At 41.8% G+C, this 26,141-nt stretch overlaps 2 protein-coding genes across 7 annotated transcripts in view; one reads left to right on the top strand and one right to left on the bottom strand.

Moving 5' to 3' along the window:
- SASH1 (SAM and SH3 domain containing 1) overlaps positions 1–26,141 on the top strand; it is a 233,322-nt gene that overhangs the window by 64,374 nt on the left and 142,807 nt on the right. The window lies entirely within an intron of this gene.
- LOC109455401 (large ribosomal subunit protein eL39) lies at positions 4,106–4,529 on the bottom strand. The gene is given in 2 exon segments (XM_019746929.2): positions 4,106–4,254; positions 4,256–4,529. Coding segments are annotated over 2 exon segments (156 nt in total). The 5' UTR covers positions 4,316–4,529; the 3' UTR covers positions 4,106–4,158.

Raw genomic sequence — 26,141 nt, forward strand, 5'->3', positions numbered from 1 at the left:
CTTCCACTGATTGACTATGTGACCTTGGCCAAGGTATTTAACCTCTCTGATCATCTTCAGTTTTATCACTTGAAAAGTGAGGCAAAAGAGCTTTGCTTCTTAGGTTTTTGACATTTAGCTAAGTTAGTGTATATATAGTACTCAGCACACTGCCTGGCATATAGTAGGTGCTCAGTAAGTGACAGCTCTCTCTACTTTTTTCCCCTGCAAATAATCCTGTGCCTCACTTTTGCTCTCTGAAGTCCCAGTTATGCCATTTTCAGGTGTCCATTGGTATTTATGATAACCATTGTACAGAAAAATCACGGTAGGTTGGTCAAAGAGTTCTGTCTCCTCACACGCCAATATTTTTTAAATGTATTTGTTTTTAAATGTAAAACCTCCTGCCTTTGCATTTTCTGAACATTACTAATGAGTACTGCCCTCCAGTGAAATTCCAGAAAGCTCAATGAACATTTTAAAGTTGTGGTAGATTGTTTTCAAAGTTCGTCAGGCAGGAAGCTTATCTTTCTTCTTGCTTAGATGTCACTCTGTAAATAATCAGTCACTGAGAAAATGGGTTTGATAACATCACGTGGAGTCCCTCAATAGGGCAGCGGCTGGGGAGGGGAAAGTTGGAGGGGCTCACTTAAATGAAAGTGTAGGCTCAGGCTTGTTTGGAGGGGAGGCTTGGCAGGTGGAACTTTCTGAACATTTGCTGTCACCCCCCTGGCAGATTCCAGCACTGTTGGGTCAGTTGCAGCAGTGTCTTTGGCTGGGTTAAGAGATGGGGTGGGGCTCCAGAAACTCAGACCTGTTACTCCAAGGGCAGCTGCAGAAGAAAAGCAAATATGTACTTCTCACAGAACCAGTTCATTGTGAGGCTAGAAAGAATGTAAAGGTTGTCTCAAATACATTGTATTCATGAGTGTTTTCCTGTTTTTCTTACGCAGTCTTACTTTTCTTTGGGGTAAACTGGGACATTAGGATTGTTCCTTAGTAAAGTTCGGAAAAAGACATGGGTTATCTCTCCTTTGTACATGCCTGGAGAAAGTCACCAGGATAAAAAGGAAGGATTTCTATTCTATTGGGAAGCTGTCATCCAAGTGTTTATAAGAAATTGCATCTTTGGAGGGCATATAGCAACACACTGACAGTTGCCTTTCTCTGTTCTCATTGAGGGAAAAGACAGCATTGCCTTCATTTTGTATGTAAAAGAAGGGATTTTGTAATCTGTTGGCCTAGACAGGTGAAGTGACTTGACCAATGGCATATAGATGTTGTTAGTGACAATATCAGACTGCACCCCAGTTCTCTGACTCCCTCCGGTCAGGAGTCTGACACCATGATACTCCATAGTTAACTATCCCAGATCAACTAGGTAGAAATATAATCACACCCAGAATTGTAGGCAAATGCTATTTGAAAGATTCTTTTGCAATGCGGAACTTGAGGAGGGGAGTAGAGGTAGTGGGGGAGTTATACATCCAAACATACTTGAAAGATTTCAGGCACACTTGCTACTTTATTGGATTCTTCTAGGTGTAAAAACCAAACGTCTAGGCCTATTAGGTTAAAACTGTTTGGGGTGAATGAGCACAGTTCCCCTTTTTGGAGTGAACTGTGAGAGGCACTGGGCATCTGTCCCCAGAGATTTTGTTGGTTCTCACCTTGGGAAGGGTGTTGCCCCAGAGGCAGAGGTCTCAGTAAATACCGATGTTAGTTTGAGTTTATTAGAACACATTTTGCATTTAAATTAATCCAGTCCTGCACCGGTCCACACCAACTAGTTGCTGTTAGATAATTGTTAACAAAATGCTTATTTAGAGAGAAATAATGATGTGGTTTATGGCATGGAAATGTTTGAGCAGTCCTTGAGCAAATAAATGCTAATAAGTGAATATGTAAATAGAGAGTTAAGAGGACATGAACTTACCAAAACACTGTATTGATTGTGAATGCCTGGACAGCAGGGTCAGTATTTTGCTCATTTTTCTGTCTCCAGAGCCGTGGTGCTGGAAACATGGTTTTATTGAAGAAAAAAAGAAAAAAAAAAAATGCTGCTTAAATGCAGGAGCCACATCAAAATACAATTCAGTAAAGACTCATGCACCCGCCATAATGGGGTGCATTATAGACATTAATAAATTGTGCTCATGCTGAAGCTACCATTTGGGCAGTTTCATCATACAAACTAAAATCCTGGCGCTAATGGCAAATTGCGAAATGTTTGTAAACCCTAAGTGATTAAACCATGGCATTCTTCTGAAGTGTGCTGTTTTGTTCTCTAACTCTGCCACATGTGGCCTGCCTGAGTTTTCAACGCCTGACACCTTTCACCATGGCATGCTTAGCTTTCTGCTGAGAGGTGCCAGATGAGTTAGAATCCTGTGGCATTTTGCTTATATCTGTACTCCACGTTGCAGACACAATATTCCTTTTGTTTTTGGTGGGACAGGGTAGATAGATGTTTTTAAGAGTAGGAATTGCTAAGGCAGATCAATCTTTCAAGCACTAGTTATCCATTTTGTAAATTGCGATGGTTCCTAAGTTTTCCCCCCAGAATTTGAGGTCCTCTTAAAGCTGAGCCAGGCCTTTACTGGGAAGGGAGGGGAAGAGAGTTAGTAAGTGCCTATTGTTTGTAAGATCCTGCAAGAGGTTCCTCCCCCAACCTTATATTTCCTCTGTTCCCTGATCTGTTCCTACAGTTTACACCCATTTCCTAGCAATGCTTAGAGAATATCCATTGTATAAAGAGCCTCTGAATCCTTTGCCATCTGCGGAAAAGTATTACCTAGTAGGCTTCAGTTCCCAAATACTAGGTTTATCTTGGTTTGCTATTTGTTGTAGTCCTTCCCCCCCCATACTTCTGCCTCCCCCCCCACCCCCGCTCCGGTTCAAGCCGTTCTTTCTCAGTCTAGTTGTGTAGGACATAGCTTCCTGGCCCATGCTGGTAGTATGAGCCTTGCGCTCCCCGGGTGGAGGCAGTCGGTAGCTGGTCAGCAGCTGCCGGCCGCTCACTATGGCTGCCAGCCACTCATGCTGGCCACCCGCTGCTCCTGACGGTGGCCGACGGCAGCCCAGCTCCAGGGAGAGCCATTGTTCACAATCTTAGCTGTAGAGGGCGCAACTCCTAGGAGCATGGCCCTCCAACCACCTGAACCACTGGGCGGCCCCTCTGGTCCTTTTTTTAAAAAGAACCTCCTTGGCTTTGCAGTTTTAGGCAAAATGTGGGGGAAGGGAGATGCTAATGAGATCCGCAGAGAGCTTTTAAAATGCAAACTCATTTGAAAGCCGCAATTTACATATTCTTTGGGTGTTGTCTTGCCTTAAGCCCTTCTGCTAAGGACTTAATTAATTTTAGGTCTTGATATTAGAGTCAGCCCAGTTTCAAATATTCTGACTTCACCTTAATTTTATGTTCCTGTTAGCCAACCCAAAGCCTTCTGCCTTTTTTAAGTGGAGAAGTTGCCGGGTGATGTAGCAGAGGAACTGGAGACCTTGGAAGTAAGCCCTCAACGCCCTCATTTTGGGAGGAGGAATGGAAGCGCTCAAGGGAGTAGCGTAGGGACCACACTGGTTAAGTCTTTTATAATTCTGGCTGGGGTGGCTAAATCTTTGGCTGTCTGAGGAGATCACTGCACCAAAGTGACCTTTCATGCTTCCCTTCTTCCCCTTTCCTGCCTTCATTTGCCATTCTCTACCTTGTAACCCTTCCCTCTTCTGACTTATTGCTGACATACTGTTTTTCATCATTTGCTCCAACTTCGGATGGTAGAATTGAGCCACATGGGGAGGGGAGGAGGCGGTGCTCACAGTACTGAGACCTGGTGCAGTGCTGGGCCCGTTCCGTATTTGATTCGCCCATTGTGATCCGTGGAGAGGTAACCATGCCAGTTCTAATCACCCAGATAGGAAATGGGAGCTGGAAATTGGATCATGTGTTATTTCCTGGAAATTAATTTCTAGTTGCAACTTTGGTTTTTTTAGAAGGCCTGATATACTTATCACCGAATCAACCTACTAGTGCAGAAACATATTAAGAGAAAACTCATTTTTCTAATAATTTCCCAGTAAAACACACCCAACTGTTAAGATTAGCGATCTTTTCAGTGCTATGGTAAGATCCAAGCAACCCGGCTACAGCATAAATATGTGTGCCGTCTCATGTGTGATTCCTTATAGATCCAGCTTTGTTCTTCTCCAGTGTCTCCTCTTGAAGTTGTACCTGACTTTATTACCGGTTTTCATCCGAATCCATTGGGGAATGGGCCGGATTCTACCTTTGTTTCTTGGCCAGGAACCACTTGATCCTGAAAGTCTTGTGAGAACACATGGCGAGGAAGAGTCAACTGCACACACCACCATGGCGGTGAAAAAGAGGCGCTAGTTGCAATGTTATACTTCATTCTTTCACATATCGAGACATTGGCTGTCCATCAATTTTTGCTTAAGCGATTGAGTTAAGTACTAGTGACACATGCCACTGGCTTCCAGAAAGATATGGTTTTGTAGGAAAAACAGCAGTCCCACCATCCCTCCCATAAATTCCCCGCCCCACAGTGCAGTGGGCAGAAGTCCCCAAGGCGGCAGGAGCAGTGTGGACAGGAAGCCAGGAACACAGGCGGGTGGGGTGGTGGCGGTGGTACACAGGGAGTCCCGTTCCCAGAAATGCCATTTGATTTGGGCAGTTAGTAGGCTGTGCCTGAGAGGCATTCTCCAGTGAGGGTTAAGAAGGAAAGAAGGGAGCAAGGGCCTTTTGGGCCGAGCCAAAGGGAATAAATAAAGATGGGAGAGCACAGGGCACAAAGTGGGATCAGGCCATGAGGGCTGAGGTAGCTGGAATCATTCTGTAGGCTCTAGTGAGAAGTCATTGCAGAATTTTCAACTGGCATGTGAGACACGATCACTTCTGTGTTTTAGAAGAGTAACGTTTGTGGTAGATGAGTTAGCGATGAATTTGCAAGGAGACTGCTTCAGTGATCCAGGCAAGAGGATGAGGGCCTGACCTAAATGTTGATGAAACATATCAGTTACCTGTCATCTGGCTCCCATTAGGGTCAGTATTTTACTCAGTATCTGTAAGTAATCAAGCAGTGTTCCATGGTAACTCTCTTTTGATAATTCTTTTAAGCTTGAGTAGGTTGGGTTAATGCAAGGGATTTTTAGAGTGTTGTAGTCTTGTGCTTTTTTTTCATTCTGAAGAAAAAATATTTATCTAGACCCATATGTGTACATATATCTATTTACGTATCTTCCTATACTGGCAGGAATTATGTGGGTCCTTAAAGAGGGGAATTGTTATTCATAACAATGTATATGCAGTGCTGTAGGTAAAAGATCTTTAATTCCATCCTTTAAAAGATAATTCTGAAGCACAGTGAAGTAGAGAGAAATATTCAGTTGTGCAGATTCATTCATAAGCAAATCTGTATCTCAATTTTGCAGCAGACAGCAGAGGAAAGTGTATAACTACTAGTTTATTTAATGAATCCTTTTAAGAGTGGTTTCTGCTTCAGATTTACCCATCCTAATCCCACTGTGTTACATGTGCTTACCCATGGTTCCCACGTGCTCTTTTCATACAGTAGAAATAAAATTGATATCAAAAGAGTAAATTTAAGTGGAGAGAGGCTAGGGCTCTAAATATTAACTATACCATTTAATATCCATGAGTGTAGGATAAGAGTATGAGAATTAACCACACCTTCAGACTAATTTTGAGGTAAAACATGAGATTGTGACCACTTGAATTTGTCGTTTTTCAGATGGTATGCTTATTTATTAATTTACTTTTGGTAACGAGACCTGAAAATGGTGGGTCTGTTCCTCATTAGCTTTGCTCCTAGCCAGCTGTTTTGTGTCCCTTCTTTTGTTACATAATATGTCTCACTGGGTAACATTAATTCTTTATGAGGCAAGATGCTTCATGGAGATAACCTATTTTGTATTTTTTCTTGCACGTCAAGTCATGTGAAGAGACCAGCACGCAAACTGGGTACCCAGGCATTGCGGTATCTCTGAGACTCAGAAGACAAAAGCTTGGAATGAGATAGGCTTTCCTTTCTGTAATCAATCAGTAGTCTTTCTTTTCTGAAGGGATCTCCTGTTGTCTTTCACCTTTCTAAGATGATTGGTGAAAATGTGAATATGTTTGTATTTATAACGCATGCTCTTAATGTAAAGGTGAAATGCAAAGGTGAAATGGGGCAGGTCAATAACGTAGTTAGACTTAGCTAGTTTGCAGTGTTACTCACCACATAGCTCAAAACTTAGTTTGCAGTTAGATCGACCCTGATATTCAGCTATTTTCTCTTTGTTTCTCCCCTCACTAATTGACTTAAAAACTGTTTTGTTCCCTTTCTCAAGGCCACACATACCTCCTTAATCCATTTAATTAACAAAATCCTAACCAAAGGGCAAATTGCTTAAGGATAATTTTTTAATCCTCAGGCACCCAGACGCCAGAATATACATAAAGCCTCAGGCTGTGGTGGCCAGTCTGAGTTGGAGTTCAGAGATAACATTATCTTAAAACAGAACAGACCCCAGGAAGGATGTCAGCTCTCCGACCTGCCTGACAGACTGCCCCTTTTCCTTCGTTCTTCTTGTGTACCTAGTATAAAACCTTTCTAGGAATGGGGAGATGGCCATTGGACAGGAATTGCCATCCTCCCAGAATGTCGGCATTCTGAATAAACCTGCTTTCCTTTCCATCAACCATCTGTCTTGATGTTTAACTTTGTCAAGAGGCAGGTAGCCAGACCTTAGCACGGTATCATTAAGATGAAGGTTCCATGGGGGCGGCCTGATGGCTCAGTTGGTTAGAGCTAGAGCTCTGAACAACAGGGTTGCCAGTTAGATTCCCACATGGGCCAGTGAGCTGCACCCTCCACAACTAGATAGAAGACCACCAGCTGCCAGAGGGGCGGCCAGATGGTTCAGTTGGTTAGAGCGTGAACTCTCAACAAGGTTGCCGGTTCAATTCCCGCATGGGATGGTAGGCTGTGCCCCCTGCAACTAAAGACTGAAAATGGCAACTGGACTTAGAGTTGAGCTGTGCCCTCCACAACTAGATTGAAGTACAATGACTTGGAGCTGATGGGCCCTGGAGAAACACCCTGTTCCCCAATATTCCCCAATAAAATTAAAAAAAAAAAAGATTAAGTTTCCATGTTCCCTAGAGATACATTGCTGCTCTCCTTGCTGACTGTGATGCATATTTGATTGATAGCTGATTTTGGTGCTTCATCCATTGTTTGTTTGGTTTTACAGTGAATAGTGAGTGAGGAAGGTCCAGTGTGTCTACCCATCACTCTGTGCCTGGCTGTGGCTTTATTCTCTCCCCTGGCATGAAGGGGAGAGGTGATAGTGGAAGTAAAAATGAAAGAAAAGTAAATGTATGTAATTGTCATTTTAAAAGTGCCATTAAGGAGCAGAATTTTTTTGAAAAAATCTCAGTATGTATCTTGAGCCCCACTTTTAAAATTCATCCTAGTTAATTTTAGTTTACGTAACTACTACTTTTGCCTAGACTTGCTATCAAACAAAAACCTTTTTTTTCACTAGAGATAAAAAAAAATGTTTATATGCTTTTTTGGGTGCTTTTAAAAATATAGTGTTTCAATATTCAGTTGTAAAAGAAATGAATGTTTAGTTTAAGAATAAGTATTTTTGCTACATGCTTACACCCAGTTTTGGAGAATTTGAAAGACCTCCCTTAAAATAAACCATTAACAAATTTGTGTGGAAATGCCCAGAGTTAAAACAAATATTTTTTTTTAAATGAAAACAACAAATAGATAATCTTGTAATGAGATAACCCTGTTACCTTTCAAAAGGTCTGGCTGCTCGAAGCACAAAAGCCAAAACTTGAGAGGTGAGGTTGGTGGAAAGAAAAGCAGGTTTATTCCCAAATGCCAGGCCAGCATTAAGGGAAGACAGTGGACTCGTTGTCACAAAGACTGTCTACCTGCTTTTAATACCACCCAAAGATTTTATAGGCGCGTAAGGAGAGGCCAATCAAGGAAAGGAGAAGTTGGTCAGGCAACCCCAGGAAAAAGGTGCTTCCTAGAGGTTGGACTGCCTCAGAGACTGGAGTGTGTCCCATCCAGATGCAGTAACCTCTCCCAAGTCACAGATGCCTGAAATAAACAACCATTGAAACTGGTGTGCATAGTAAATGTATAGTAAACAAAGTCATTGAGGTTTGGAGGGAGAAGAGGGAAGCAAAGAAAAGAAAAACTTTCAAAAAGTTTAAAGCCAAACCACACTGTCAAATCAAATTACACCAGAGGTTTAAATCTCAAAATAGAAGGCCAGAAGCTACTGACAACACCAAATGCTGAAGAGGATATGGAGCATCAGGAACTCTTGTTCGTTTCTGGAGGGAGTGGAAAACAGTACAGCTATTTAGAAGATAGTTTGGCGATTTATTACAAAACGAAACATTCTTATCTGATCCAGCTCCTTGGTATTTACCCAAAGGAGTTGAAAACTTAGTTCCATGAAAAAAACCTGCACACAGATGTTTATAGCAGCTTTATTTATAATTGCCCAAACTTGAAAGCAACCAAGATGTCCTGCAGTAGGTGAATGATAAATGAACTGTGGTACATCCAGACAATGCAATATTGTTCAGTGCTTAAAAGAAACGAACTATCAAGCCATCAAAAGACATGGAGGAAGCATAAATGCATGTTACTAAGTGAGAAAAGCCAATCTGAAAAAGTTTCTGATTCTGTCGACGTAAAAGACGTCCAAACCTGTAGAAAATTTTTCTAAGAATTTATTTGAGCCCAACTGACTACATACGCAGGGGAGCAAGATCTTAAATGCTCTGGAGAAGAAGAATTTTGCAGCTTCTCTTATGCATTTGAAATTAAGGAGGGAAATAAGGAAGATTACATGAAGGTGAGAGAAAACAAGGCAGGGGATTGGATTACAGGGTAGTTAAGATACTGTGCTTCTTGATGAAGGTGCAGCTTATTTCTAAGGTATTTAACCGAGATGCACAGAAACAATGGACTTAAGGCAGAGATAAATCTTTTACTAAAAAGTTATAGTCTTGTGGTGTGACTAGCTACCATGACCTACCCAGTTAAGAATTTATGATCAGATCACCCTGTGAAGTTACCTTCTATAGGCACCCTCTCCCCGTCTTTTTTTTCTGTCTACAGTAACAATTAGAATAATTAGAAAAATATCAATTAATTATCTCTTAGCAAACCCAGAGCCCATTTTGTAGAGTAGTTAAGAGCAAAGTAGTTCAGACTGTTTGAATTCAAATCCTGGCTTCAACATTTTGTGGACATGTGACATGGGCGAGTTCTCTAACCATTCTGTGCCTTAGTTTCCTCATCTGTAAAATTGGGTCTGGGGAGATGAACTGAATCACCAGACCTGTGCATGGCATGTGGTAAGCAGATCATAAATATTTGTTATTATTAACCATTAATAATTGAATCCCCTTTAATTAGAATGTGAATTATTTTCCCTTCACTTTCATGTTTAAGTGGAGGGATGATCTGGTTCTACATGTTCAATTTAGGACCAGTATTGACTATTGATTTATGTTAAGTGCCCTTAACATACACAACTCAAAAATAAATGCATAAATTGCTTCAAAGTGTTAACCTTCAGGATACATATTAGGAATTGGGTGTTAAAAATGTTCTTTATATTAGAGAGAATGTGTAAAACTTGTGAATAGGCAGGGTTTTTTTTGGAGGCAAGAAGATATTTGCAATGAAAACATATTTTCTGTTTTCATGGTGTCCAGACTGCTATTTTCAGTTCTCTTGTGACTAAACAGCACCATAACATGAGATCTTTGTAAATTAGTTGACGTATCAGAAACATGTAAAATATTGAAAGCATCCACTTAACTAATGGTTTTATTTTTTGAGTGCTAGACTCATGTGAATGTTGATCTTTTTTGTAAAATATTTTCCCGGACTCTTACTGAATTAACCGCTGTTTCTGTCAGGGTTACCAATTATTCATTCTGGATCTTTGCATCTTAATTAGGAGTCTTCAGTTTCCAGTCAAGAATTTATAAAAGTTTTGACATGGTAGTGACTCCACCAGAGCCCAAAGCAACCTGCAAGCACATTTTACTATGAATGTGGTAGAAAATGGGATTCGCTGTGGTTTGAGGAAGAATTGTAAGCTTGTAATAAATAAATTTGCCACTTATTTGGCCAATTTGGGGATAACTTCATTATGCATCTATAGAAAACCTGAAGGAATTTGAAACCTTTGAAGAAGTCTGTAAAGACCATGAATACTTTCTGCTGGAAAGAGAGAAAGATTTTATTTTTAGTGTATATTTTATCATGAATTAGTTTTTTTGAAAGCTTTCCATGAATGCAGAGCGTGAGGACAGTCCGCTGTCTTCTATGGCGTGCCGGTCAGATGTATGGAACATGTGGTGTCCAGGTGGTAACTTAATGAAAGAGCCTCATAACACTGCCGCATGGTAGTGATTTGCCTTGATTAGAATATTACAAAATTGAGGTTACATGATGAGCATGAAAGTAAATAGGTGTGAAATGAGTCATAAATGGTACATGAGAGATATAGTCAAGTCTACGTGATGCAACTTTAGCGTTAACAAAGATCTGTGTATTGTTTCAACAGAACAAAATGTCAGCTGGTAACCTCCACATTAACATTCTGTATGGAAGAACTCTTCAGCTTGTCACTAAGGGGTTGCCCATTCCAAGCTTATGTCTTCAGAAGGCACGATGCTCTTCTATGGTGGAAGAGCTTCCATAGAAACTGGAAGAGGAGACAAATAGAACTAATATACTCCTTAAACATCAAGAGATTTTGAACAAATCACATCCCTTACTCTCAGAAGGGCTGCTCTAGAGATAAGATGGTAATGTTTACGTTGGTGTAGTTCCTTGCACTTTATAGTGTGTCTTTACATGCATTGATTGACTGGTTTATAGCTCTTAAAGCTACGCGAAACCCAGCCTTGCTGGTAGCCACTACTCTTTAGCTATGTGAGTGATCTAGGGTTCCTGATTTCCTTTTCAAACACACTCACATTTCATTGACCATATTTCAATACCCATAATTCAACAGTTGCTGGGTGATTTTTGACTTTTGCAAGTTTTAGGCTTCTAAGTTCATTTATGGTATTTTATCTGTGAAACAGGTGAAACCCTGAGGTTGGATCTTTGCCGATGTTTGCAAGTGCTCTCCAATGTAGACCAGATCCAGATGGATGTGAGCTCTGCTATTCTTGGAGCAGAGTTTGGAGAATAATGCCAGAAAGTGACCAGCAGTCTGGGTTTTCCCATTTTCTACCCAGGCTCCTGGTCCTGGGGTCTTGGGTGCTGTAGTGAGGGTCAATGTGGCAGATACTCATGACTTTGCAGGCTCACCTCTTCCAAGGAGGCAGAAAGAAGAACAAATGTCTGGTGTGTTATTACCAGCTTGCCACAAATTCTAGAAGAGCACAATGTTAGTTCTCATGTCTTCCACTTTGTTCTTTTATTGTGGAAAACAGGAAGGCCCACTTCCACAACACTGGGAAAGGCAAACTTTCCTATTGTCAGTCAAAACAGTTTTCCAAGTTGCAAAGCAGTTTGGTTTTATAATATTAGGCTCGACTTTTTTTGTTTCTTTTAATCAAGATATTTTTAAAGACATATCAACACATTGTTTGTATACCTATGGACTGACTTGCAAGTAAGTTTGAGAGTGTTCTGTTTCAAGTCCTTACATATAAAGAAGAAAATCCAGGGCAAGAGTGGCTCCAGGGCAGTAGGTTACAGATGGTTCTAGAAGATCAGCCAAAGACCAAGTGAACAAGCCAAAGCAAGATGGGAATGCATCCTGAATTTGCTATTTAGGTCAAGATAAGTAAGTACTAAACTATGGAATGTAGTTGACAGCCAAGATATGAAACTTGGAATGTTGTTTTGGTAGAAAAATGACTTAGCAAAATGAGTGAGGGGTGCGGGTAGGGTAGTGACACACTACCTTCTGTTGTCTCAGGAAGGTCCAAAGCAAAATAAACTTTATTAGTGCACAAAAAAGCCTTGGTTGTGACTAATGGTCACTGTTATCTAACTAGGGAGATAGCCAAACTCTGAAATATCTTTTAAAACTAAAGGTGAGCACCTTTATTTTTTCTTTACATTTAAGTCACTCCTCTTTAGACCATTAGCAATTAATTGGTTCTTTGGCTCCTGGTTTTCTAATGCTATGTGTATCTATTGTCCTCTATGGACTTCTATTTAAAAATATATATTTAAGCTCTTTTTGTGTGTGTGGTAATGTAGGGAGAGAATGCAGGGTAGAATCATTTTTTCCCCCTGCAAACCAAAGGAACTTAGAAATTCATTTGTCAGCAGATTCTTTGGAGGTCTTCCTTGACTGATCCCTACACAACTCCACATTCCATCTTTCTGTGATGCTTCAGAGCTCAGTGGATAGAAGAAAGAACGTTGTACAATTTACTACCCAGTCAACCACTGTAATTGTTTCTTTTCCCAAGGAGTTTGGAGGTTATATTTTTGCGTGATAGTTGGAATATTCTTCTTTGAAGCCTGACTGCGATAAAGACTTTTTAAAGAAAAGCCTTTTTACAAAGGCAGAAAGCCTGTATGACTCAGTAGTAATAATAATAAGAATATTCATGTGAACAGTTGATATTTATTGATCGTTTACCATGTGCCAAACACTGTACTAAGCTCTTTTCATGCATCACCTCATTTCATTGTCCCAGTAACCCTGTGAGATGGTGTTGTGGGTGATTTGTGTCCCCCAAAAGAAAGTATATTAAAGTCTTAACTCTCAGGATCTCAGAATGAGACCTTATTTGGAAATAGGATCTTTGTAGATTTAATCAAGTTAAGATGAGATTGTTAAGATTGGGCCCTAATCCAATACGAAGACATACACAGATGGAAAACAATGTAAAGGCACATAGAACTGTATGAAGATGGAGGTTTCAACTAATGCATCTATAAGGCAAGGGACACCACAGATTGCTGGTAAACTATTGCAAGCTAGAAAGAGGCAAGGAAGGAATTTTCCTACAGGTTTCAGAGGGAGCAGAGCCCCTCTGAAATCCAGGTTTCAGAGGGAGCAGAGCCCCTCTGAAATCAAGGTGACACCTTGATTTCAGACTTCTAGTTTCTACAGGCTGTGAAACAATAAATTTCTGTGTTAAGCCATCCAGTTGGTTGTAGTATTTTGATACGGCAACCTTAGGAAACTGATACAGGTGGGCGCTTTATTATCTTTTTACTGCAGGGGAGCAACTGTTGGGAAAAGGAGGAAAGTATAAAGCAGGGGTGTCCAAACTGCGGCCCACAATCCATTTTTAATTGGCCCGCAGCAAATTCCAAAAATATATTTCGTTTACTTAAATAAACCAGGTGAGGCACCACCTTAAATAAACCAGGTGGTTATTTATATGTACTTCACCTCAAGAGAGTGGCCCGGCTGTTTGTGTATTTTACTGCATATGGCCCTTGGTAAAAAACGTTGAAAAAAGTTTGGACACCCCTGGTATAAAGAGAGCAGAACTTTTTCCAGGTTTAGCACATTGTACGGGCCAACACGTTGACTGGCAGCAAAATGAACATTGAGAGATGGGTAAGTAGTGAGCCTCAGTAAGAACCTGACCATGGCAGCGCAGAAACCTATATCAGCAAACGTTTGTTGTGTATGGGGGGGTTCCACCAAGGATGAGGAAGACAGATTCCTCTGTTCTTCTTTAAAATGCCCTTTAGAGAGTAACAAGAGGCAAAGATAGAGGGAAGTACACTCAGTTTCCTTGGTGAAGCCCCAGCATTTCTTATTAGGTTAGATATACGGGAAGAGGAATGAAGTAAACTTGGGAAAAGGAAGAAACTGCACTGTGTCCCATCTTCTCACCCAAATAAGGCCTCAGCCCAATGCCTGTGGCTTTTCCCTCTTCTCCTGCTCACCATTATTACTGTTATATTTTTGGTGGGTGAAAAAATATAACACCCCTTCCTCCCCAATCTCAACCACTACCTAGGACAGAGTTGGTGGGAGAGGCTATGGAGAGAAAAGTCTCAGCTCAACACAGATCGAAGTCCCATTGGTGCTGGATTTCTTGAACTGACATCTAGGGTGAAGCAGATAAGCTGAGTAGGGTCAGGGGTCAGGGGCTCTGGCAAAGGGTTTTGGGGGATGGGGCTACATGGCCCCCCTGGCAATGTTGGTGGTAATATCCATAAGCCCGGGGCTGGTTTGCTTCACCCTTTGAATTCTCAGCCTCATCCTTCAAATCCAGTAAGAGGCAGCTGAATCACGTTATTCCATAAGGACTATGTGAGGGAAGGAGTGGTAGAGGCTTCTGGATGAAAATGTTAACCTCTGCTTGAGACCCCTGCTGGTACCACTGTACTCCCCTGGCCTTTGAGGCTGTAGAGAATGCCACAGGCATCTGAGCTGTAATGCAAGATTTGGGGAGAAATCCCTTCTTCCTGGATTGCTGAGGGTTACCCTAGTCAGTGATTCAAGCCAGAATCGTCCTCACTTCCTTTTGGAGAACTATTACACAGCCCTACAGACATCCTGTTCAGAAACTTCTGATTTTTCAAAGGAAAAGGAAAGTTTTAAAGTTGAGATTGAAAAGGAAGGTGACTCATAGTCCCAAAGGAAAAGGGTCCTCAAGATTTGAGAGATGGCCCACAGCTGCCATCTATTCCTTTGGAGACATACAAAGTGCCAAGTGGCCACAGAAAGTTAATGGAGCGCGTGGACCAGAGTGCAATCCCTTAAAAGAATAACAGAGGAATCAGTAAGTTGGTATCAAGCTCAGCAGTGGGTAAAAACGGGTATAGACACCTGATTAGTGTAGAGTGGGAGTTAAAAATACAGAAGTTGGCTGTCCTGAGTGCATTTAGAGTTTATGATTCAATATTCAAGAAGAACATGAAACCAAAAATTGGCTATCATTGGGGCAGGAAATGACTCAAAGACCAACAGGAAAATTTCTGTTGATCCAAGGTCAAGGTGAGAGTAAGTTCTGGCTAGTGGCTCTGCCTAAGATAGAAAGGCTTGTTGACACAGGAGCTAGGGGCACACAAGTACGGAGTAAGCACTGTTTCCAAGAGTTCTGACAGCAGGAACCGTTGCAAAATAGTAAAAATGAAACACAAGTCAGGGATATCAATATTACAAAATAAAGAACATTCTATGATTAGCAAAATCATTTTCTCTGGTATTTTACTATGTCTCATTTGACCAAGGCAAGTTCCTGGCTATCATGCAATTTACAATTTTGAACTTTTTTTTTTTTTAAAGTAGGTCTCTTGACATTGCAAAATCAGTATTTCTCTCCTCTGCATATGCTTTAGTACCTACTATGTGTATCGTTCATTTGGTGTTTACAATGTAGGAAGCCTGGCCGCCATTTTTTGTTGTTGCTGTTGGATCGAACTCTTACTATCTTTTTATGTTTTACTGAGACCTATTGGGGCGCACAGCCCTCCCTGCAAAGCCGCTGTTGGTTCTCCTGATAGAGGACAGGAGGTGAGAGGTAACACTGTAGTTCTCCTTGCCCTGACCCTCCACCCCATGACTGCCTTTCTTGTTAGGAATTCGAATGCTGTATCCTCACTTAGGCGATGTCCCTTGCTAATGTGATTCAGTTACATGGAGCTCCAGTGAAAGGAGAAACAGGTCTAGGAAGATAGAGATAATTTTTGAGGGCGGGGAATTTCGGAAAGGAAGAGCCTGTGCCAAGGAAGTTAGTTGTAAGGCATAAGCACAATAAGGGGTTGGATTCTCGGAAGGAACTGAAGCATCAGATGGAATGAGAACTTCATTCACTTGGAAGTTTTGTCTGGACGCGGTGAGGTGATGGCAGGTTTCTAAGTGTCTGACTTGAAATGTTTGGACCCTGTGCATAAACCTGACCAGCATTTAGGTTTGACCTGAACTTTGTCATTTCTAAAAATGAAAGGAAATAGCCTTCCACTTAGGATACTCTTTTCCAAGTACTCATCCTCCCTTATCATCGCCTGTATAATGGTTCTGATGGCTTTGGGAATAAATGGGTAGCTCTTAATCCTAATTCTGGGTGTTTAGGATTTCTTATACTGCCTTATCTTTGCCTGTGGCTCCCATTTTTCATTGTGAATTCTCTGAGAGAGAGTACATCCTGTGGCACACAGAACTGAATCCTTTGGGGAGATGTCCATGATGGAATTGAGTTCTTTTCAACTAGGCCATGGAAGATACATAAAGGATGCCCTTTTTTTCACTTGTGCCTCTTTAAAAGCTATTCACCACGTACTACTTTTCATTGCCACCTCAAATTCACTGTGCAACAAGGTAGGATGGAAATACATATATAATTTATATTTCTGCTGTCTCTTCTGTACAAAACTATCAACTCTGGAAGACTGAGTTAGTCATTTGGTCCATCTTTCTGAGGGGCCAGACATAAAGAGGCTGGTCAAGGAAGGAGCTGAAAATGAGCCAAACAAATGAATATCATGCGACAGAGCATTTTCGAAGCAGAGAGAACATTCCCTCAAAGGAACTCGGTGAATTCTAGGAACAGTAACAAGGCTAAAATGATTATTACTTAGTGAACATAGAGATCTTAGAGTGGGTCAGCGAGAATGCCAGGCCAGATGACATTGGCCATAGTCAGGGTTTTATTTTAATTAAGCATGATGGGAAGTCAGTTAGCGTATTTTAAAAAGGTTACTGGCAGTGTTAGGGATTGTGAATTATAATGAGGTAATAGTGGGTTGGGAGAGGTGGTAGGTAGTCTTGGAGTTGGAGAGAAGTGGACAGGTGTGGAATAGGTTTTGGAGGTAGAGCCTCCGAGTTTGGGCTGGCCATTAGCAGGGCAGAGAAGAACTGAGGGTGACATTTTGGTGTTTTGCCTGATCATCTATGTGGACTGTTTTGAGTTGTGAGTATGGGGAATCAGGATAAACCCAATGCCATGAAACTGATTTATAGTGAAAATTTTTAATTGCCATGGATGGACTACCTGTAAGAACATCCAATGAGGAAATTTAATAGGATCAGAAAGGCACAGAGTTGGGCAGTTTAATCATGCTACCCATGTCCTCCACCCCCTCAAAGCTGCACCTTTTGAGTGGCCCAGAAGGCTTGCTTTTTTCCCCTGGGAGGTACTAGAGGCCCAGTCACTCACTATTAGATATGGCAGCAAGAGGTGGAGTGGCCTGTACTGCAGAGCAGAGGTGGTGGACTGAGAGCCAGCTCAGCTACAATGAAGTAGTTTTCCTTGGTAAGATGACAGGAAGGGAGCTAACGTAATGGAGGGAATGGATTTGAGAGATTGTACAAGAGAAACGATGGGACTTGGCAACGGCTTCACAGAGGGATGGTATGAGAGGGAGGGAGGGAAGAAAATGGCATCGTGCTTGCATCTCAGTGAGCCACAGTGAGGCTCCTTGGTGAAAAGGATGATGGGTATGTGATAGGGGAAGTAAAAAAGATGAGTGACCTTCAAGGGCGTCCACTCTGCAGCTAAGTTTCTAATTTAACAGAGCAAATCAGTCTGCTGGGTTTTCTTGAACTTTCCCAGTGCATTTGATCCATTAGGAAAGACCAGTGTTCCCTCTCCCCTTTTCTTTGTGGCATGTCCACATACGTACTGTTTTCTCAAATAAGATGTATTTTCACGTTAACCTCATTGCTCCTCTCAGGAAGGGTTGTGACCAAAAGCTGTATAGTCACCTTTGTCAGATGCAGTCATTCAGCTGGAGGCCTGGTCTTCACTGACTCACGTAGGCAGACAGGGCCATTCCCAGCTGTGTGAGAAAACCAGGCCCTAATATCAGACCCACACTCCACCGAATATGGGTGAAGGCAGCCATCCCACAGTCCACATGCTTGTTGGTGACAGAGGGAAGAGCTTTTAACACATGCAGTTTCTGGAACTTAAAAATATGATTCCAAATAACATTTAAATAAAGCTTTGTGTTTAAAAAGCTCACTGGGGGGATAATTGTGTTGGACTTAATTTAATGCCTCAAAATCTCAAATACCTCTGTAAAACTGTTCCTAAAAATAAAATGCTGTATTTTGCTGTGTATGGTGTGCACTTTTTTGGCCCAAATTTGTGAGGGGAAAAATAAGAATGTGCATTACATATACATGGGTAGTATTGTACTAATTCTGTACCTATATAAATGTTTTCAATTCTTTTATTTATGCTTATGAGTTAAAAGTGTAACTCTAGAAATCAATAACAACATCCTTATGCAAAATAATACCCTGGAATACGAGCCTCAGTTTTGTTGAACTTATGACAAACTTGAAAGATGAAGAGTTCTTGGCCTTCTTCTGTGATGCGTAAATACCGTAAATTTGTTACTGGTACATAAAATTTCTTGTACCTTGTATCTGTTCTTGTGTTTTGTAATTATTTATTACATGAAATTTCTTGTACCATATGTTAAAAAATAAGTGCTAAAATTCCTTTATAATGCAAAAAACAATTACCTAAATATAAGCAAATAAAAATTTGAGTTAAAAAATTAAAACAAAAGATTGTTTTCCCTGAAAGTTTGGGCCAAACACACGGCTGCGCATTATACACAGCAAAATACAGTACTTCACGGAATAGAGGCATCCTTGGGCTTTGTGTAGACAATTCTCTCATTTTGGTGCTTACTAATACCAGCTAAGATTTATTGAGTGCTTGCTGTGTGACAGGCACTGTGCTGAATGCTATCCATGGATTCTTTCTTTTCATCAACATGCAGCCCCATGAGATGAGATTAGGGCCTGTCATCACAGCTTAGGCTGGGTGAGGCTGAATGTTTGTCCTAGGTCACATAGTACTCCACGTGAGACATAAACCCAGGAATTCTGGCTTCACAGCCCGTATTGGTTTCCACTGCACTCCACTGCATACATAAATCTCTATTATATTATTAATATTCCTCTTCCCTATGAAGAGCGATGAGCCATGCCATCCTGGTGATGTGGCAGGGTCTGTGAGGGCCAGGTGTTGGTTTGTCATGCAATCTGGTAGAGCCAGACCCGGCAATGTCCTTCCTTTTGTGTGACTGCATGGTGAGATGGTGGACAGGAAGACGAGCTGGGTGGAGAAAGGGGAGACGGTTTTCTGTAGTGGCGAATAATGAACAAGGGTTCCACCAGGCTCCCAGGAGCCTGGATTGATTGATTCCATAGGAGAAAATGTTTCTCAAAGTCATGTGTGACATTTTGAGTTCCAAGAAAAGCAGGATGGAGAAGTTCCTTGAGAAGGGCCTGGGCCCTCAGTGACCATGGGACTCTCCTGGACCTAGGAAAATATTTAAGGACAAGCACAACATGAAATATGACTGGTGGGGTTAATCTGAGCAAAGGGATGGCTGTGGGGAGGGATCATCCTTCGTATTTATTCTCTTTATTTTTCTTTCCTATGTTTTAGAGCAGTGCTCTGGGTGTGCATGTATGACCATGTGCGAGTGTATAGCCAATGGTGGGGGGATTTTCTCAGTTTAGGGAGCAAAACGCACCAGTCAGTAAACATTTATTGAGTGTCTGCACATGGCAGGCACCCTGAGAAGTCCAGGGGAGACTCCAGGACACATGGTCCTGACTGGAATTTCATCTTTAGCCAGGTGGGCATGCCCTGAGTAGACTAGTTCTGGGCTGGAAAGCATTTTGACCTTGTCGAGGGAACGCACCCTCAGACCCTCTGTCTTTTCATGATTTATTGTCAGTATTCTTTCTTAAGCTAATGGTTCAGGGAGAGTACATCTCAGACCTTATTGCAACCTTCAGTTGAGCCAAATCACGCACATTCTTGACTCTTAAATCCTTGCCGTCTGAGCCCTCATTCAGCCTTGCTTTTTGGTTGTGCTGCTGCCAAAAACTTGTGCAGCGGAGTCCCTGCTCAGGTGTGCAGAGACACGGAACAAAACACTTGGCTCCTGTTTACATCCTCCGCCTAGCCACCCATTTCTCTGTAGCCAGCAGGATTTCCTCGGGAAGCAGTTCTGTGGAGCGTGGGCCAGGGTTAACCAGGATGTGATGACACACAGCCCCCTCTGCCCTCTGGGAGCTGCACTAAGATCAAACCAAATGTGTATCTGGGCCCTCCCTTTCCAGTTCATGGTTTCAGGGCCAATTCTCCTGCCGCATTCTGGGGTGGGGAGTGGTAGGGGGTGGACTGGGTTTCGGCTCCATTGCACCTGGCTCCATCTTCCCATTGCTTCCCATGCTTTTACGCGCAGGTCTGAGGTAAAGAGCTTGTGAGGGAGCACTCCTCAGAGACCCCCAGAGCAGCTGTGGCAGCATTTCTGAGCCCCACCTTTTCCCACAGAGCCATGAGCTGGTCATTTGAGGGCTGCTGGGTCAGTTGTGAGTTTGGCTTTAGGAGGAAGTGATGGACTGATCAGAGGATGTGCCAGTTTGTTTGGCCTGGCCAAGCACCCAGACATATGTTTCCTCATATGTGGTTCAGTGGATTATTCAACTGTGCATCTATGTAGCTCAGGTGTACTGTGATCTCACAATTGGGGGGTAACTTTCTTTGGAAGGCCTCAGCACATGGTTTTATAATTGAAATAAGAAGGTTACCTAAGGTTTGTTATATACCCAACTGGTATTTCTGGGTGATAAAGTCAGGTTTTTGGAGTAGACAGGCATGGATTTCATGGCAGGGTCTGCTTTTATTAGCCACATGACCGTAGACATGACGATGGTCACTTCCCCAAGGGTCTGTGCCTTCGTTGATACTGTTTGTTAGTAAAACCTGCATTAAGTCTTGTATGCTTTAAGGGAAATAACACAAGAATATCTAACATATAATAAAGATATAGATATGCTCAATAAATGTTAATTTCTCCCCACCTCTCATCCTTCCAACTTCCCCAACACACACACACACCACACACACACACACACACACTGCTGCATGCTATCTCTTAGTCTGAAAGTTAAAGATTCATTCAGTCGTTGAGCTTTTGGTAAAAACCTACCTCTACTGTCTTGTGGTACGCACTGCAGAAAGTTACAGATGCATTGTGTTGTAAGAAGACGTACATTGGCCTAGCACAGCTAATATGTGTTGAAAATACCTGAATGTGCCCATGTGAGACAAGTAGGAATAGACACAGGTAGGTAGAGTAACTACATAAACGTTGAGGGAATACAGAGTGTGGGAAGGACCTGCCCTTAGATGTGTCCCCCCCGCTACGAAAGAGGAAAAGGCCGTTTTGGAAGCTGGGTTTATCATGGGTCTGTTGGCTTCTACATACTGTTTTTTATCTGTAGTCATATCAGCCTCACACCTTGAAACTGTTTCTACCTGAATCACAAAGGTGAGTTCATTGTGAGGCCGTAAATTTTTTTGAAGCTAGATAATCTAGGTTTGGTCATGATATTCCGTAACATTGTAAGCAGCAATGGCGGTTGCTACTGATAAGAGCAATCATTTATTGCGTTCTGGGTGACAGATGCTGTTCTGCGTGCTCTACACGGATTTTCTCATTTATTCGGCAGCACTGTCCTGTGGATAGACACCTCTCTCTCCGAGGCATAAAGAAATATAATAACTTGTTTTTTTGAGGTCAGAACCTAGGATCTTAACCATTGCGCCATACGGATTCTTCTTTTTCCTTGACAACAAAGGGAAAGAAACCAACAACAATACATAACAAAATAAAACCAAGAAAAACCTCCACACAAATAGAGCAGATAATTTGTTAATAAGAAATGGCATTTTTTTCTTTTGTAAGTGGAAGGTGGAGGTGAGGAAGGGGGTGTAAGGATCCATCAAGTGATCTCTCAAATAGATCAGATGTCCCCTTCTAGACAAAGTAGTCTGTGGTCTTTTAAGTTTATCTGGACATCTTTTATTAACAAGTTGTGGAATGTGGGCAGAATCAGTGCAATTCTGAGAATCAGGTAGGTGATTCACTGCCGTAGGAGATTTAAAGATAGTTGGCCAGAAGTATATTGCCAAGTGCCTCATGCTTAGTACCTTTACCTTGGCTGTCTCCTTGAATGTTGCTGTCAGAATACCTACCTCATGGAACCGTATTTTTCAGGAATGGCTCATGGTCATTCTTCCTCCATTTTTTTTATACCTTTTAGAGGTGGTGTTGCCGAAGATGGGCGTGGGAGAGGAGCATAATGTCGCTGGGCTAATGTTTAGGAAAAAATGAGATGAGGTTGAAATTAATTGACTCCTATACCTTTTTAGACATTTTCTGAATTATTGCTATGGAAAATCAGGTTGGTTTTTCTGCATTTTTTTGCCTGCAAGTCATGTCAAGCTTCTGCGGCTTAGCCTGTCTGTAGGGAGGTGGGGACAAGGCCTGATCTCAGCCTCGGCCCGGAGCCAGGATGCCCTTTGGGTTGATGGTGTTGGCAAAGTAAGGAAAGGCAGTAGTGGGGGCAGGGAGCCTTCTACTCACCCGACTTTCCAGCACATCTGTCTGCTGGGATCCAGGAGGGTAGTGAGGTTCCTGCAGTTGAATCACTGTTAACTGTAATGGCCTTTGGAGAATCGTTATTTCCTGCCATCTACGGCCGGGTTTGCCGTTGGAGGTCAAAAGGTCTTATTCTGGGGTATTCATTAACAGAACCAATTTTCCCCATTAGTTGTTGTTCACAGAACTTTCTCTCTACATGTCATACCAAAAAAATTATCTGCAGTTTTCAAACTAGGTCATTTATGACCCGGAGATACAGAATGTCTTGAAATCGTCCGCACTCATTTGTACAAAATAGAATACTGCATATACTGCTTTTCTGATTATGTGAAAATGTTGAAATGGCAAATTACATCACTGTGAATTATATAAGGAAGCACAACATCACCCTACCATGAATTCAGAAACAAGATCATGTAAAAACCTGTTTCCACTGCCAATGTTCTTCCACCTTCAAACTTGCAGACTAGAGCCAGTTCTTTATAAAGGCTTGTCTACGTAGTGAAATAATTTTCCTTTGGTAGTGGCTGTTTTGCAATATTATGCTTACTACATTTGACTTTCTCACATTTATAAAGCTAATAAACTATATAAACATAAAAGTGCTAAGTGTTAGAACTGGCACCTCTTAGGAGGTTGTTTTTAATAAGCTTATGTAATTAACACCTTGAACTATACATTCATTTGTTTCTTTTGAAACCATACAGAGAACAGGATGATACACATACAAAAGGCTCCACAGAGTTAATACTGGCTTTTTAAATGATGATGAGGTCGTGGGTGTTTTAGAAGTTAAAACTTGCCAGTTACTTTTAAGTCTGAGGACTGAGGAGTAAATCTGTTACTTAGAGAAAAATAAAACTGAAAGCAATATATAAATGGTTTAGGTTCATCTCCCCAAGGGCCTGAGCATAGTACCTGGCACAGTGCTTGCCAATAATTTTATTTCATTCATTCATTCATTCATTCATTCATTCATTCAGTAAATTTATATTATGCACTGAGAGTCTTCTAGGCACTGTCCTAAGCCTTGAAAAGTGAACGAAACTTAGAAAAGTCTCTGTCCTGATGGGCCTTATATTTTAGTTGGGGGAGAGAGACTGAAAAAAGACACATACAAACTAGTTTAAATGATGAGAAGTAGTAAGGAAAAAGGCCGGCAGTGGGGTTGGAGATGGTGTGTATAGGAGAGGGAGGGTGCAATTTTAGATAGGGCATCTGTTGAGGAGAGGGTGTCTGAGTCACGTCTGCAGGTGATGAGGGCCGATAACTGGGAGAAGAGCAAGTCCAAAGGCTTGGCTCGGCTGGTGGGTTTGGAGTATTGGAGGAGTAACACGATAGCCAGTGTAGGGCGTGGGGTGGCCTGTGAGTTGGGGAGAGGCAGGAGATGAGGCAGCAGAGAAGTGGGGGAGGGAGCCCAGACATGATGTACCTTGAAATACGTGGAGGACTGTGGCCTTTACTCTGAGTGAGAGGGGAGCCTGAAGAGGCTTTTCACATTCAGCAGAGGGACAGGATCTGACTTTGGTTCTAACCGGATCTCTGACTGCGTGTTTAGAGGCTGCACAGGGGTGAGAGGAGGCAGCCTAATATTTGATTTCTCGGTATAAAACAGCTGTTGAATTACTGTGCTTTGCGAATGGAAAAATGTAGCCCATCCTGACAGAATCAGCATTAAAAAGAAAAAAACTAGATGGCCCTTTAACAGGCTTGATAGTACATTTAATTTTCTTTGTATGCTTTCCCTCCCACAATGTGGCAATTAAAATAAAAATTTGTCCTATCCACATCACAGAGAAAAAAGTGAAATTGCCTTTTTTTAATAGAGCAATTGAGAAGCATAAAAAAGTGTGGGTAGGTGGTAGGCATGTTTTAACTAGTTCATTTCCTTTAGTGAGATTGTTTCATTGTAAATCCAAGAGCATGAATAGAAAGGAAAGGACTAGTCCAAGCAAACCCTGACCTGTAAAACTGTTAAAAGAAACAAGATTGGGCTGATGAGTAGATAAAACTCTTAATTCTTTGATGAAGTGAATGGCTCTTTCAGATATACTAGATGGCGAAACATTAGATGTCGGGAGGAAAAACAGCAGTGATGTAAATTCTCAGCTACTGAGGAAATTGGGAAAATGAATATTTTCATTATTGTGATAATTGGCGTGGTAGAATGCTGTGAATTCTTAGATTGTTGTTGTTTCCTAGGCATAAAATGACTGTCAAGTTTACATTGTAACCCTGTATAGAATTGGGTACAAAGCAAATAATCTTCACTCAACTTCCAAGATGTTTTTAATCTACAAAGAAGAACAAATCCATGTGCTTAAGGTCCTTTTTCAGAGCAATTTCACATTCTATTCTTGGCAAACGTGAAATTCTTTTACGATGAAAATTGAGATCGTCTTGAAGGGAAATGATGTAGTTAGGAAAGAACTTTTCTTCCCAAAGAATTTAAATAAAAGTACGGCCATCATGTCATATGTAATATTTTACATGGTTACATCCATAGATGGATAGATACGTAGATACACATAACAGATAATACTCACATATGTGCCTGGAACAAGAAGAGTAATTTTGTGGGGCTGACGTTTTCTAGATCCGATTTTTCTATAAATCTGACGTTACAGGTCAGAATGGAGCCAACAGATTGACCCTGTTCACCCCACATTCACAAGTGGGCCTCCGAGCCCCTAAAGGAAGCCATCAGTGCCCTGGTTGCTATTGTGTGTGTCCTGTGGATGGAGGAGTTGGTCAGAAGAGCAGATGTCAGAAGCTAAGTCTTGAAATGTGCTTGAGGAGGGTTAAGTGTGTAATGAAGAGTTGTTTTTGAAGCACTTGGAGTCTTTCCAGGGCTGTGGGTGAACTGGTTTTTCCCTGACTTTGGAAAGGAACCACCCAGTTGGTGTCATGAAGGAAAGGCCCTTCAGTAAATAGGAACCAGCAAGTTTCCCTTTAGCTCATGCTGCTCATTTCCATATGGGGGACCGTGCATGTGTCTGTGGGCACAACATTGCTCTAGTAGGTGCTTTCTTACAACACCCAAACCAGTTGCAATGCAGGTGTGGTTTCCTACTGGCCTCCCTGGTGGTAGTTGAATGTGGAGGATTCAACCAGATAAGTTCCTGGTGTAGTCAGTGCCTTTTGATATGTCTGTCTTTGTTTCAAAACACTTAATTGCTTTTCCTGTCAGCTTGTGAGAATAAAGTGAGACGTTAGTGACCTTAAGCCCATTGCACCGAGGAACTTTACCTTTCATCTTTATGGTGTAAGAAACTTCCAGTGGATGCTAACAAGATCTGTGACCCTCCACATGTTAAGCATTCTCAGCAGTAAGTGGAAACAATTAGAAATCAGTAAGTCCTGTACGTGAAGAAACGTCAAACTTGGTTCCCTCTGTCTCTCCCACGCCCAGTCCTGGCTGCCACACCTCTGCCCTGACGCTTTAACCTCCTTGGGTAGCTTTTCCTCTTGAAACAGGTTAGGCTGTCTCCTGGCTCAGAGGGATTACATGCTGTGTCCCTTCTGCCTGGACATATATTCTGCACCCCCACACCTTGTCCTTCATTTGTCATTGTTTCTGATGATACATTTTGTGTTTCACTGGCTCACTCACTAGTCTGAATTACTGTTGTAAGGTTGGTGGGGACATGGGCTGAGACTGTAAAAGCTCCCCATTATATGTGAGAATGCGGGGTCAGCAGGCAGTATGTCATTGCACAGTTA

Source organism: Rhinolophus sinicus, linkage group LG05, assembly GCF_036562045.2.
Source record: "Rhinolophus sinicus isolate RSC01 linkage group LG05, ASM3656204v1, whole genome shotgun sequence".
NCBI lineage: Eukaryota > Metazoa > Chordata > Mammalia > Chiroptera > Rhinolophidae > Rhinolophus > Rhinolophus sinicus.